The sequence below is a fragment of the Centrocercus urophasianus genome, unplaced genomic scaffold (assembly GCF_019232065.1).
Source record: "Centrocercus urophasianus isolate 14NV4802_14NV808 unplaced genomic scaffold, USGS_Curo_1.0 seq_46, whole genome shotgun sequence".
In the NCBI taxonomy this organism is placed as follows: Eukaryota; Metazoa; Chordata; class Aves; order Galliformes; family Phasianidae; genus Centrocercus; species Centrocercus urophasianus.
In genome coordinates, this window is record NW_024885044.1 from 2,628,451 (window position 1) to 2,640,739 (window position 12,289).

At 41.1% G+C, this 12,289-nt stretch overlaps 1 protein-coding gene across 1 annotated transcript; it reads left to right on the forward strand.

Moving 5' to 3' along the window:
* Positions 1-7,501: 7,501 nt before the first annotated feature.
* CUNH20orf85 (chromosome unknown C20orf85 homolog) lies at positions 7,502-11,483 on the forward strand. The gene is made up of 4 exons (XM_042834332.1): positions 7,502-7,758; positions 8,127-8,208; positions 9,224-9,322; positions 11,328-11,483. The coding sequence occupies exons 1-4, from the start codon at positions 7,502-7,504 to the stop codon at positions 11,481-11,483; spliced, it is 594 nt and encodes a 197-aa protein (XP_042690266.1).
* Positions 11,484-12,289: the final 806 nt, after the last annotated feature.

The following is a 12,289-nucleotide window of genomic DNA, read 5'->3' on the forward strand; positions in this document are numbered from 1 at the left end:
ATTTAGAGAAAGTAATTAACTGAACTGATACCACAGATAAGGGTGCCAGAGCAGAATTTCCATTTCCCCACGGCACACACACAAAATTCATCAAAGTGAGAGGTTTAAAAGCCTGGCGTAGCAAAGACAGAAGATATTAAACTTTGCAAAACCTCATTTCTTTGGCCTCTTCCTCACCCCACTCTCCTATCACGTTTTTTTCTTAAAAGACATTATGTGTTAGGAGAGCAAAGCAGCCTGGGGAGGTGATATTTTACCATCGTCTGTGTGTGCTATTAATGCAGTTAAAAAATCCTCAGACTGGAAAAATCAGACAGATGCATCTTCCAGGTTCACATGTGCCAACTCCATCTGTTAAATCATTAAAACACAGGCTTGGCAGATTCTGGAGAAAAACACATTTGCTTTCATTATGAAGAGGAAGAGTAAACTTTCTTTCTGTTCTTGTAATTCCCCCTCCTCCACAATTACTTGAATGTGAAATCCTGCATGAGTGGGTTCTATTTAACTTGTTACTGAAAATAAAGCTGCTTTCCTCTATTTGGGGTGCACGTGTTAAATTGCATTTCATAACCTGGATTACTCAAACAGCTATGAAACCAAAGCTTATAGTTTCATGAAGATGCTTCATCATTTACCTTTTTGCTGCTTCTGTCTTGTTACAGCACCTGCCCAGGCAGTCATTATCCTTACAGAAAAGAACCCATTCACATTGTGCTCCAGGAACAGTTTACATAAGGAGCTGCAAATCTGACCAAAGAAAGTTGCCAAACCTTGAATAAAATTATTGGTAACAATAAAGACTTACACAAATGTATAAAGAAAAACATTACTTAGAGCTAAAAAAGCAGCAAAATCCTACCCTAAATTCAGTACCACCACCCTGGTTTCCCCCACTATCAGTACTAAATTGATTTATGCATTAGTTTTTCTACCACAGTCACTGTACAATCATTCTTCACTATGGCAACATTACTTATAGAGCATGTGTCTAAATATTGAGTCTTCTGAATGCAACCAAGTATGTCTGGGATCTCTGCATTTCAGAAGTATGACAGTGTAAATATTTTAAATCCCGTGACCTCCCACAGCTACTATAAAAAACAAACAACCCAGATTGCTGCAGAGTGCATTCCTTTTCCTTTGTATTACGCTGAGAAACTGAATTCATTCTCTGGGCACAGAGCATTCCAGGCATTAATATCAGTCATATTTTTTGAAAAAGACAATGATCTTTTCAATGATGGTCACTAAATTACACTTAGTGGATTCCACATCTGACTAAGCTGCACAAATCTTACCAGGGATACAGTTAAAATTCATGTAAACAAAAGATCCAAAGCACCAACAGAAGCAAATTTATCCACTGCTGTAATTTTGTGAGCCCAAAGCAAATGATACTTAACATCATTAAAACACATCGCAATCAACCAGCTACTAGAGGGAAATTACCAGATTCTTCGGTCTTTAAAAATCACAGAGCAATTTTTTACTTCTGTGTCTAAGAGTTTCCATTAATATTTAAGTGCATGTCAAAATTTTACATTTACAACTTCAATCAATAAAAAATGCATTAGTAGTTTAAAAAATTTACTGGGAGCATTATGTGAATTATCTTTAAATTTGAAGTGGAATCTTGTTCATTTTCAACTTTAAATAAGAGATATTTTATTTAAACTCAGCGGTTGCACTCAGAAATGTTATGAGATGTTCTTGTTTGCTTACAGTTCTGCAGCTAGTTTGCACCATCAGGTTAACAGTTGTTTCTCCTCTAACGTTCTTAACAACAGAGAGGAGAAAGGAGCAGCTATTTCACAAGTTATCTGCTTATGCAAAATAAGCACTGCTGCATAAAGAATATTCCACTGCACTGCCTTGAAGTTTCAGCAAGTCCTTCTCCCATGCAACGTTCTGCATCAAGGCTCACAGAACAGCTTTTGGCCTTGAAACACTGATCTTCATGCGTTCTAAACTGCAAACTTTATCACTGCTGCCAGGCTCCTCAAAATGGCTGCAGGAGCTGCAGCCCCTTCACAAGCAAAGGGTTGGAACATTGCCTCGGTCAAAACTGCTACATCCAGTTCTGATTCTGAAACAGATAAACTGTGCTCCCACCCCACCATCCTAACTGCTCCCCCCCCCAGAAAAGAACAACTGGTGACACATTATGCACCCCATTATCAAAATGAAGAATTATTCTTGTATTTGTGCAGTCCTGGATGGGCTTTGATAGTCTGGGGAAATAGCAGAACCATCGCTGTGAGTCACCCCAAGAAATAATATTTCAAAATATAAGAGAACAAAGTACAATGTGAGTACATTAAGCAGAAAAACCAAGCACTGGCATATTGCAGAACATAAAGAGCATTATGAATGCTTCCAACACCAACAAAAAGTTCATCTAAATACATAAGAGCAGGTATTCTAACGCACGTGCTCAGAGAAAGAGCAATAAAGTACATCTGGTAGAGACAACTTCACCGTGTTAGAGCTGCAAATGGAGAATTCTGAACTAAAAACAAATATCCTCTTAAATTGGAACACAATGAGACACTCACAGCCATCATCACCTACAGTCATCCTCAAGGGAAACAGAACTGCACGGCACTAACAGAATTTCCACTTGTTTGTACAATTTACAGAAGGCTCAGAAAAGTTTTACAGGCTTATCGTCAGAAATAATGTGCTACTTATTCATCCTAGCAGTGATATTTTACACAGCACTCTGGGATCAAAATGCAATTTCAACAATAATATATTTTCTGATGTTCTCCAAGGAAAAATTGCTAGTTTCTTCTCTCTAAAAGGATTTAAATGGAATAACATCTGTGTTGAGATTATTGTGAATATGTTAAACTGACAGTATGTCTCTAAGGGGCACTGCTCATTAATGTTCTGTGCATAAAATTAAAACCTGAAATATATTTTTCAATCCATTTTGAATCATTTAAGCAATTCTCATGCAAAGAAACTATTATGCTGCAATAATGTATTTGCGGAGTTGAATATGAAAGCTATTAAAATGTCCCAGACCCCCTGCCTTCCATGCAAAAAGAAAAAAGGCAACTCTTCTGATTTGAAACACGCACTTATTGAGAGAAAAAACACTTTCAAAGACTGTGAACTGTTTGATTTCAGTTTATGTAATGCAACAGAACTCTAAACTATGTCTTCTTTGCTTTACCGTAACAGACATTATGCTGAGATACTCCAGCACATAGCTGGGGAGAATTCCAACATGTGTTGCACGTAGGCATTACAAGAACTGTTCACTCAGAGAAGGGTAGCAGTGGTGGCCATAATCTGTGATCTTTTCAATTGTAACAGGCAGCATCCTGCAAGTCCTCTGCAACCGGAGCAGAACTCAGAGGTAACCAAACCAAGGATTTTGATGCCAAAAAGTCCAACAATTTGACAGCGTAAAAACCCTCCATGGCACCACAGAAATAACTTTGGGAAGCACATATATCAAACAGCTGCAGCACAAACAAAAGCAATGGATCTTCACAAAACCAAATTTAACAGAAATTATTGACAAGTATCTAAATCAGTTAAGATTGCTCATACCTCTCAAGCACAGAAACCTGCAAAAAGCTGTAGCTGTGACATTTTACAGACAGAAAACATTTTTAAATCGGGATAATAGAAAAGCCAGACACCACTCAAAAAGCCATGGGATAACTACAGCCGCCGTAAGATCATGACCATTCTAATTTGGCTACAAAATACAATCATTCTCAGCACACCGCGGATTCCTCTAATAAATGGTAACCCAGGAACTCTACTTAACATATTCCTCGATGTGATGGACTTCAGCAGGGTTCTTTTTTGTTGCATTTTTAATTATTGTTTCATTGCTGTTCGGGGCTTTTTTTGTTTGGTTGGTTCGGTTTTGTTCTTGGATGAAGACAGAGTCCATGGTCTCAACAGGACTTAGTTTACTTAAAAGAAATCACAGCCATCCTAACAAAGCAGTCTGCCACTCAGCAGCCTACATCTGAGGTATTATCCAGAAACACTGTAAAAATAGCTGGAGTCTTTCACTGATCTCTTCTATTTGACTTCCATACTCAGTGCTGTAAAAAGCAACATGGGGCAATAAGTACAGAACTACCAATAATAACCAACATTTTTTGGTAAACATTTTCAATGCAAGTGCATAAGTATAGATTTATGTATGGATTTAAATACACCTCAACATCCATCTTCAGAGGCTTCCCCTCAGAGGAGGAGTGGTAACACGCAAGCACGAAGGAAAATAATGCCTTTCAGGTTTTCAGATGGATGCAAAGACAGCAGTGCTTATAGTGAGAAGTGCAGCCCTTAACAAAGAAAGCCATAGAACACAGGCCGCAATACAGCACTGTGGGTTTCCTTAGGACTATCAGCATTCTTCTTTCCCTCGCTGCTTTATCTCACATCTGCATAGATTATTTATAGATTATTGGCACCTTCCAGCCAAGCAGCCCAGTCAGAACACTGACAGTTGCCCCACGGAACCGCCAGATGTACAGCAGCAGCCATAGCACACTGGGGGCGCATGGTGCTTACTGGTCACATCCAAGCTAGTGGCACAGCCCTGAGACAACTCCTCAGATCACTAACATGTGTTTTTCATTACACGTTCCTATACTGCACTGAATTTCTCAGATAGAAAACAGCAGTTGTAAACTTCTACTCCTCAACTCTAAACTTCCGTAAGTTTCACAAAGTGGAAAGAAAGTCTTTCCTTATCATTTGTATCGTTGCTTTCATGGTGACTGCAGTTACTGCAGTTCATGATGAAGTGCACTGTTAGAACAGCACGGGAGGAGGACAGGGTTTGAAGAATCTCTGAGCACTTTCATGTTACTGCACACCTGAATCTACCAAAAGCTGGGAGAGTCCTTAAGGTGCTAAGACCTCCTCAAAGGGAAACAAGCAGATTAGATTCTCAGGAACTGTCCTGCTAGCTGATCCCCAAACCTCTACCTACACTTACCTTACATGCACACAGAGTAGTAAAATAGTAAACTAGCAATAGCTTTTATCTCATGATTCTCAGAGAAGATGCTCAGCTGTACTTTTTCCTGGTAACTCCAATGTGAACAATGCAGAGCTCTTACTAAAGAGATCAAGGATTTAGATCTAATTACAACTCTGCACTGAATACCATAAAGTAGCAATTTATAGTTCATGTAGTAGAAAATATAAAAACATTCAAAATACCCTCTGCAACAACAACAACAACCTCTTTCTTACGTTTTCCTCCCCAAGTCTGATGAGAAGCAGAGGATTCTTATCTCTACTTGCAAGAATAGTAGGCACAATAAAAACTGTGTAGTTGATAATGTAATGCTAGAATTAGGCCCATGACTTAGGGCTGGCCTTGTAACCAGAACTGAACATTACAGAAGAGCTGTTTTAGTGTACTGTCAAACATAAGGAGCTTTATACCTGCACCTACAGAACCTGAGCACAAATATGATCTAGAATCACTCTCAGTTCATTCAGTGGAAGTTGAGGTGCTCATGAACAACACTTGCAAATTCCCACTTAGAGCCTGAAAGAGAACAGGTTTGCTCCTTCCAAGCAGTTTCAAAGATTAGCAGAGCTACTGTATGCTAATTTGGACATTTCTCCATAAACAACCAATATAAAAAGCTTTCATATTTTCATCAGTGTAGGCATACAAGATTCCCAGAAAAACTTAACTGCTTTTGAAGACCAGTAATGACATAAGCAAAGCCATCACTGCTTTATACAACGTCTCATGTGATAAAAAGGTCCACCTACCCTTGGTTGCTCATCTTGGCTCATGCATCACGCTCCACTGTCTCCATTCTGTTCGTTGTTTTGATTGCAGAAACACAACCATTCATGGAGCTGTTTTGTGAAACACAGTAGATCAGTGACCTGATTTCCACTTATTGAGGAGTCTGTTTAAGTCACTTTGGTTCTCTAATTACTTCAGAGAGCAATACCACCTCTACCCATACCAACACAACATTCCAAGGCTATAGTGTTGTAAACAGACCCAGCAGTAACACCCAGCACATCCACCCAGCCCTCCATCATTGTCCTGTCTCATACTGCTGGCAGCATTTGTAGAACCACACAGAAGAGTGTGGGTCAAATCATCTCGTTTCCTAGTTAGACTTGATGACGTTCAAACATGCACCTTAAACTACCTATGTACCTACCTATTATTTACTTCATTTGTGACGTGCTGACAAACACTGCTGTACGTAACTACAAGCTGTAGACTTTCCATAAATGACCTCTAAATCTCAATGGATGCTTGACCTTAAAACTTTTTGTACAGCTGACAGTTCATTTAACCCCTATCTCACTTTGCTTCCCTATACTGCAAGTTTTTTAATATTATCCCATGCTCAGAAGAACCAAATGACAGCTCCAGCTGACAGCTCACCTCCCTGCATCCCCTCCTCTCAAAGACCATCAGTTAAACACCAAAAGAGAAACACAGAACATTATTAGGTTCTACTTTCACTAAATTAGTATGAAGATTCATTCCCTCCTAACAAATGCTACTGCAGGTTAAACCCTGATACGTAATTTTATATATATATACATGAATTGGATTGCTTTTGTTAACAAGTTACTTGTCTCACACAAAACATCTAGTCTGCAATAAGAGGGCTCCTGAGATAACTGTAACTAAGCAGCAGGGGTTAATTAAATAGGACAATGAGTAAGCAGTTATGGGTGTGATAGCAGACCCAGCTGATCTAATTGCCAGGCTAATTATCAAACAGAGAACCAAGAAACGGCACATAAGTGAAATATTGCATTTGTTGATAGTTTGATTTTTAGAGAGCTGCATCAATGCTGTTTTAGGGCTGCAGAGTGCCTTCCTTCCCTCTAATTCAAATAGAAGTTCTCGGCGTACCTACATGACAGCTGGAAACATTTACAGCCTTCTCACGTGCAAATATTTAAGACTTTTAGATACTTCGCTCAACAGTAAAGAAACAAATAGCAAATAAGCATTCAAACCCACTACCTATAAACCACCCGGCTAAGGTCAGAATGCGTCTGCATTTATATTATAATGACCATAAGCGTTCAACAGCGGGAAAAACGATTTGCAGCCTCAGTCCAAACCAGCTTCTATGGAGGGGCATGGAATTACTTCAAGCCCTTGCGCCAAGAGGGGCCGCTTTTACTGCGCAAATTCTGAATTCCTCAATTTAGATTTCTAAAGGAGCTGAAGGAGGAGGAAAAAAAGAAAAAAAAAAAAAAAAAAAAAAAAAAAAAAAAGCGCCAAAACAACGTGAACTTTGTTACAAACTGCACGCAGTTGGGGTTTTCATTGGAGGGCCATAAAGCGCCGCAGCTCTGCCCAGGGGCGGCAATGCGAGGCGGCAGCGCTGAGCTCCGCCGGGCTGCACCCCCCGCCTGGAGCTCAGCAAACGCCCCCTGCCCTGAAACACTTGTCACCTGCTGCTCCTCTCTGACGTGTATTCCTAGCGAGTAGCGTCCAGGAAAATAAGTGAAAATGATGGGAGAACGAACTACAGCAGCCCACCTCCCTGCTCTCCTTAGGAAGCAGCGGGCGCTGGCAGCCCTTCGCCTGCACAACGCGGGTCATCTGTCGCTCGAGGAGCGCCGCTCTCTCTGGAGAGCAAACAACGGAGCCGCTCCGCGCCCCGGCCTCGCGCACGGCCACGCGCTCATTGCCCCGCAACGGCCGCAGCGCGCGGCCGGCAGGGAAATGGCAGAGCCGCGCAGCGCCGTGGCTGAGGACAGCTGCTGGTAGCGGCCCGCAGAGCCCTTCTCTTTTGCCCTCTCCGCTCAGCAGGGGCGGGAGGAGCTCGCCCGTGCTTTCGTTTCACGGGCACGAGGGTACAGAGCTTTGGGAGGGCAGGGGAAGGCAGGCAGCTCGGGGCCCGAGCTTCAGGTGTCACCACAGACGCCTGCGAGGAGCTGCGTTCACGTGCATCATCTCCTTTCCAAGCCGTGGGAAACAGCTCCCATCACCTCCGCTCAGAGAGCTGTCAGCGCAGCCGTGCTGCTCAGAGGCAGAGAGCTGAAGGCTCACGCTCTGCTGTGCTTTTTATTGGGCTCGTTGGTTTATGCTTTTAGAATATAGCTGAGTCTTCTCACACGTTTCTCCATTTCAGGAAACGATACGTTGAAAGTGAGCTTGAAACTGCAAGAAGATGGTCTCACAAATGGGGATTTTTGAAAACAGCTCTTGAGGAGGTAAAACAGGACGGTGCTGGGTGAGGTGTGGAGCACGACGGCACACGAGGCTGTGCAGACACAGCAGTGAGCACACAGAGCAGTGCTGTGTGTGCTTTACTAAGCCAGGTTCACAGTTTGCAAATGCAGTACCTTTAAAGGTGGGCTCGGGGTTCTGACTTTCCTCTGAATGAAATGCAGCAAGTGGTAATTGATATGCCACGCACATCCTGATGTATTTCTCCTGAGAAACACGGCTCCCAGCAGTGCTAACAAGTACGAGATGCACACTGACAGGAAAACATTTCCCCTTTGTCTATCCATATGGTACATTAAAAACCAAGGGGGAAAGGTTCTAGCTAATTAAAATTTCAGTGGAGAAATTTACAGAGAACTAAAATATTTGGAGAGGTGTCTATTCTCACCAATGTTTAGATATGAGAATCTAGCATCGCATAATGTTAGGTTGGAATCATGATCTTTCATTGCTGAAGAGCAGGATCAGTGTAGGCCCTGAATGCAGCCGTACGTTTACCCTACATGAAGCTGGAAGCACTGCATCCATTGCAGGATGTTGGAACATTGCTGTAGGCATCTACGTCAGCACCTCTGAAACATTTTGTCCTCTGAGCTTCAGCATCCATCCGTGACAAGCACTGTCTGCCACTCACACCACCTTTGCACAGTGCTGATAGATGGGTAGCAGAAAAGCTGACAAACTCAATGTGTTCTTATTGGTGAACTTAGTCTTTGCCTTGTGGTCATAGAAGGTACATAAGATATAATTCTAGCCCTTTCTGGACATCTGGTGCAATGAAGAGAGTTGAATCACTCAGCAGCATTTTGCCTTTCACCTGAAATTCAAATTTATATCACTTTCTGGGGAAAAGAAAAAAAGTACACAACAAAAACTTCCAAAACACTACAGTATGTGTTCATGTTTTAAATGGAAAGAACAGAGAGAACAGATGCAACAGTCAGGTTAATGGGATAGATATCAGAGCCCATTTTTTTAATGGTGACGTTTTTATTTCAGTTGATTGAAGATGAAAAGAAAAAAAAACCAAAGCCCAAGATACAGCTTCCAGAGCATCTGCGGATTCGACCTGTGACACCTGTGGAAAAATATATTAAGGTTAGAAATTAGATTCTGAGATTGCAGTACAGCAATGCCTGTCTGAAGAGACCACCCAAGCCCTAAAACCAGTTGACTTGTAGAGGTGGGCCTTTAGCTAAAGGTCAGAGTAAATTGTATTAGCGGCCCAAGCAATGCTTTAAAAGCACTCATTTAAAACAAGGAATTGCCCTTTGGATGTGGTTGTTAGTTCACAGAGCTTTATGTATGAAATCAGTTTCCCTAAAGCACGTCCCCGTTCTCTGTGACATCGAGTAACACAGCAGTCAGCTGTATGGTTTATTATAGAAGAACGCCCAGAGCAGTCACTGTTCAGATATACATGCACACACCTTACTTCAAGGCTTAGCATAGACTCCTCTCTCAATTTTAAGTAGTGATTAAGATGTGGAGATTTTTTCTAGCTTTGTGCAAGTATTATTTTTGGCTGAGACACTGCCTCTGTTCTTTTAGTGGCACAAATTAGATCAGCTGAGAGAAGTGAGTTCTAATGAGTCAACATGTTTGATTTATAAATACACAGCATCCGAATCCACCACCAAATAGAATAACCATAGAGCTAGATCACCAACAAAGGGAGAGGAACCCACTCGTAAAAGGAGAGGCAGAACGTGCCAACAAGAAGCAAGGGTAGTCTGCTCTGAGAAGATTAGGGAAACAAAAGAGATTGAAAATTCCTAATTGTTGTCCTAAATTTCAAGGGATTCCAAGGGTGGTAAGATAAGGTGAGCAAGTACTTCTACTGAGACTAAACTGAATAAAAGAGCAAGTGCTGAGAGTGACAGAAATCAAGTGGCGGCCCTTCTGCCATTAGTGCTACTTGTTCCGCAGTTTTGTCCCAGGCATCCAATTTCAGTCTCTCAGGTTTGCCTTTCCTACACCGTGATGTGTCTTTCTGCATGTTCACCTTTATAGTAACAGACATCGTATCTGTTCTTCTCTCTAGGCTGGATTCATACTTCTTCATAGTCCCTTCCCCCAGATCATAAGTAGGAAGTGATTTCCTTTATTATCCTGCTTGGTGGGTGGCACTTCTGGCCATAAAAATTATCTTTTCGGAGGAACTGCTCCACCTAAATATCACAAACATTTCTAGTCTTGGCCAAAGAACAAAGTGAAGTAACTCTGGCAAGAGAACTGAAACATTGTTCTCTTACTGTGTGTTTCTCTACTGAGTCCCCAGATGATAAAACCATGTAAGTGCCCAACTGAGATGATTCAGCCAAAGCAAGCACAGCAGTCACTGAACAGAGGCTGCTGGCTTTTGCTTTGTTTCCTTTTTAGCAAGATTAGTTGCAGATTAACTTGATGCTTACCCATCTTTTAAAGTAGAAAGTGGAATGGATGAGTACTTCTGGACATAGAAGCCAGCTTGGTCAGTAATATCTTTAGCATTTGGCCACAGAACTGTTATTCCATGGCAGCACTGCTACCAAAAACACTGCAGCAAGTATAAAGTGCTGTTTTTCCTGTTTAGAGAAGGCAAGTAGCTTAAAGATTACTGTTAAAGCTAAAGAATAAATCCTTCTAATAACGGAAAGCCCTTAGAAATATATTGAACAAAACTGTGTACATGAAGAAAATGTATAATATGTATTACTGAATGATAATTTTGAGTTTTGATTTCCTGTTATATCTACCAGTCAAGGCACTAAAAGACTTCTATAAAGAATCATAAATGAAAGTTAGTTACTTCACTGGAATTTGTCCACTGAACTTCCCTTTTCCCCTGTGCCTTGCTACAGAATGGGACCTAAATTACCCTAATGACTTTTTATATTATGAACCATCCTGTTTTATAAATCAAACTCGCATGCAAGTAGGCAATCTTCCATAAATGTCAGTGTGCGTTCAGGATATTAATTAATCAGAATGCATTTAAACTCACTATTTTTATGCATTCTCATTTCCATCCACAGTGGAGCACAAAGGAGGATGTTGCGTGACAGAAATTACCATCAAAATCCTTTTAATCATTGAATTCCACATTTTACTTCTATTCTAGGTGGATCCATCTCCTCCAGTTCCAAGGACTTCCCAGGGATTTATTGGCTGGAGATCAGCTGTTCCAGAGCTGCAACTTGAACGTTGCTTTCAAATCCAGAGCTGCAAAGGCGCCTTCTCCAAGGATCTGCGCTGGCCACGCGAGCCCTCGGACTGACAGTAGGAAATAGCAGCTGGGCACATAGAAGCACTTGCATTCCAAAGTTAACATTCACCAGTGGATTGTTCAATGCCTGTATAAGCACCCACAATCATTGTGGCAATGTGTGAACACCACGATGCAGCATTTCGCTTGCTGCAGATTTTTTGGCACCTATAGCATTCATGCTGTCAATACTGCTTCTGAGTTGCCTGGTTTCCAGTAGAGCTGCCTGATTGGTTTAAGTAAAGCTTACAAAGGCCATTCAGTAAAATAAAGTCACTTTCTAAAAGCAGTTTTGGTATCAAAAGTGTTTTTTGTTGTTCAGAATATAAGTTTCTAAGCATAAGATTCAAAACAAAAATATGCCACCAAGTATTTATGTTGCTGCAGATTTTTTATACCAATGTTTGTATCAATCAGGACTGGTATGAACTCAGAAACAGACTGTTGAAGTCTAAGTAACTTCATTTAAAAAAAAAAAAAAAAAAAAATGAGAAAAGCTAAATTGGCCTTCAAGTATTTTCTTGCACTGAAAATTTCTAAATGCATCCATCTTCATACATCATTTAACACGTTTTGTATAAAAAAGACAATGTGTTATCAAATCACTGCTTATGGCAGGCCTATTTTCAGAAATATTTGTGTAGAAACAAAAATAAACACACAAACACCACAGCAGTTTCTTGAATAACCCGCCAGGCGTTCCTCAGTTTATCAAACACTCCCTCTTTGGTTAGAAGGTTCGTCACACAGCGCTGAGGTTTGGCTGCTCGTGGAATCTCACCTGTATCCTGTTTACCAAACACAGCAGCATAGCAACC

What these genes read in the sequence shown, in the direction of transcription:
- CUNH20orf85 (XM_042834332.1), top strand. Translation starts at nt 7,502, where the DNA reads ATGATGGGAGAACGAACTACAGCAGCCCACCTCCCTGCTCTCCTTAGG. An exon ending in TGAAAACAGCTCTTGAGGAG is followed by an intron (nt 8,209 to 9,223) that starts GTAAAACAGGAC and finishes TTTTTATTTCAG; the next exon opens with TTGATTGAAGATGAAAAGAA. An exon ending in CTGTGGAAAAATATATTAAG is followed by an intron (nt 9,323 to 11,327) that starts GTTAGAAATTAG and finishes CTTCTATTCTAG; the next exon opens with GTGGATCCATCTCCTCCAGT.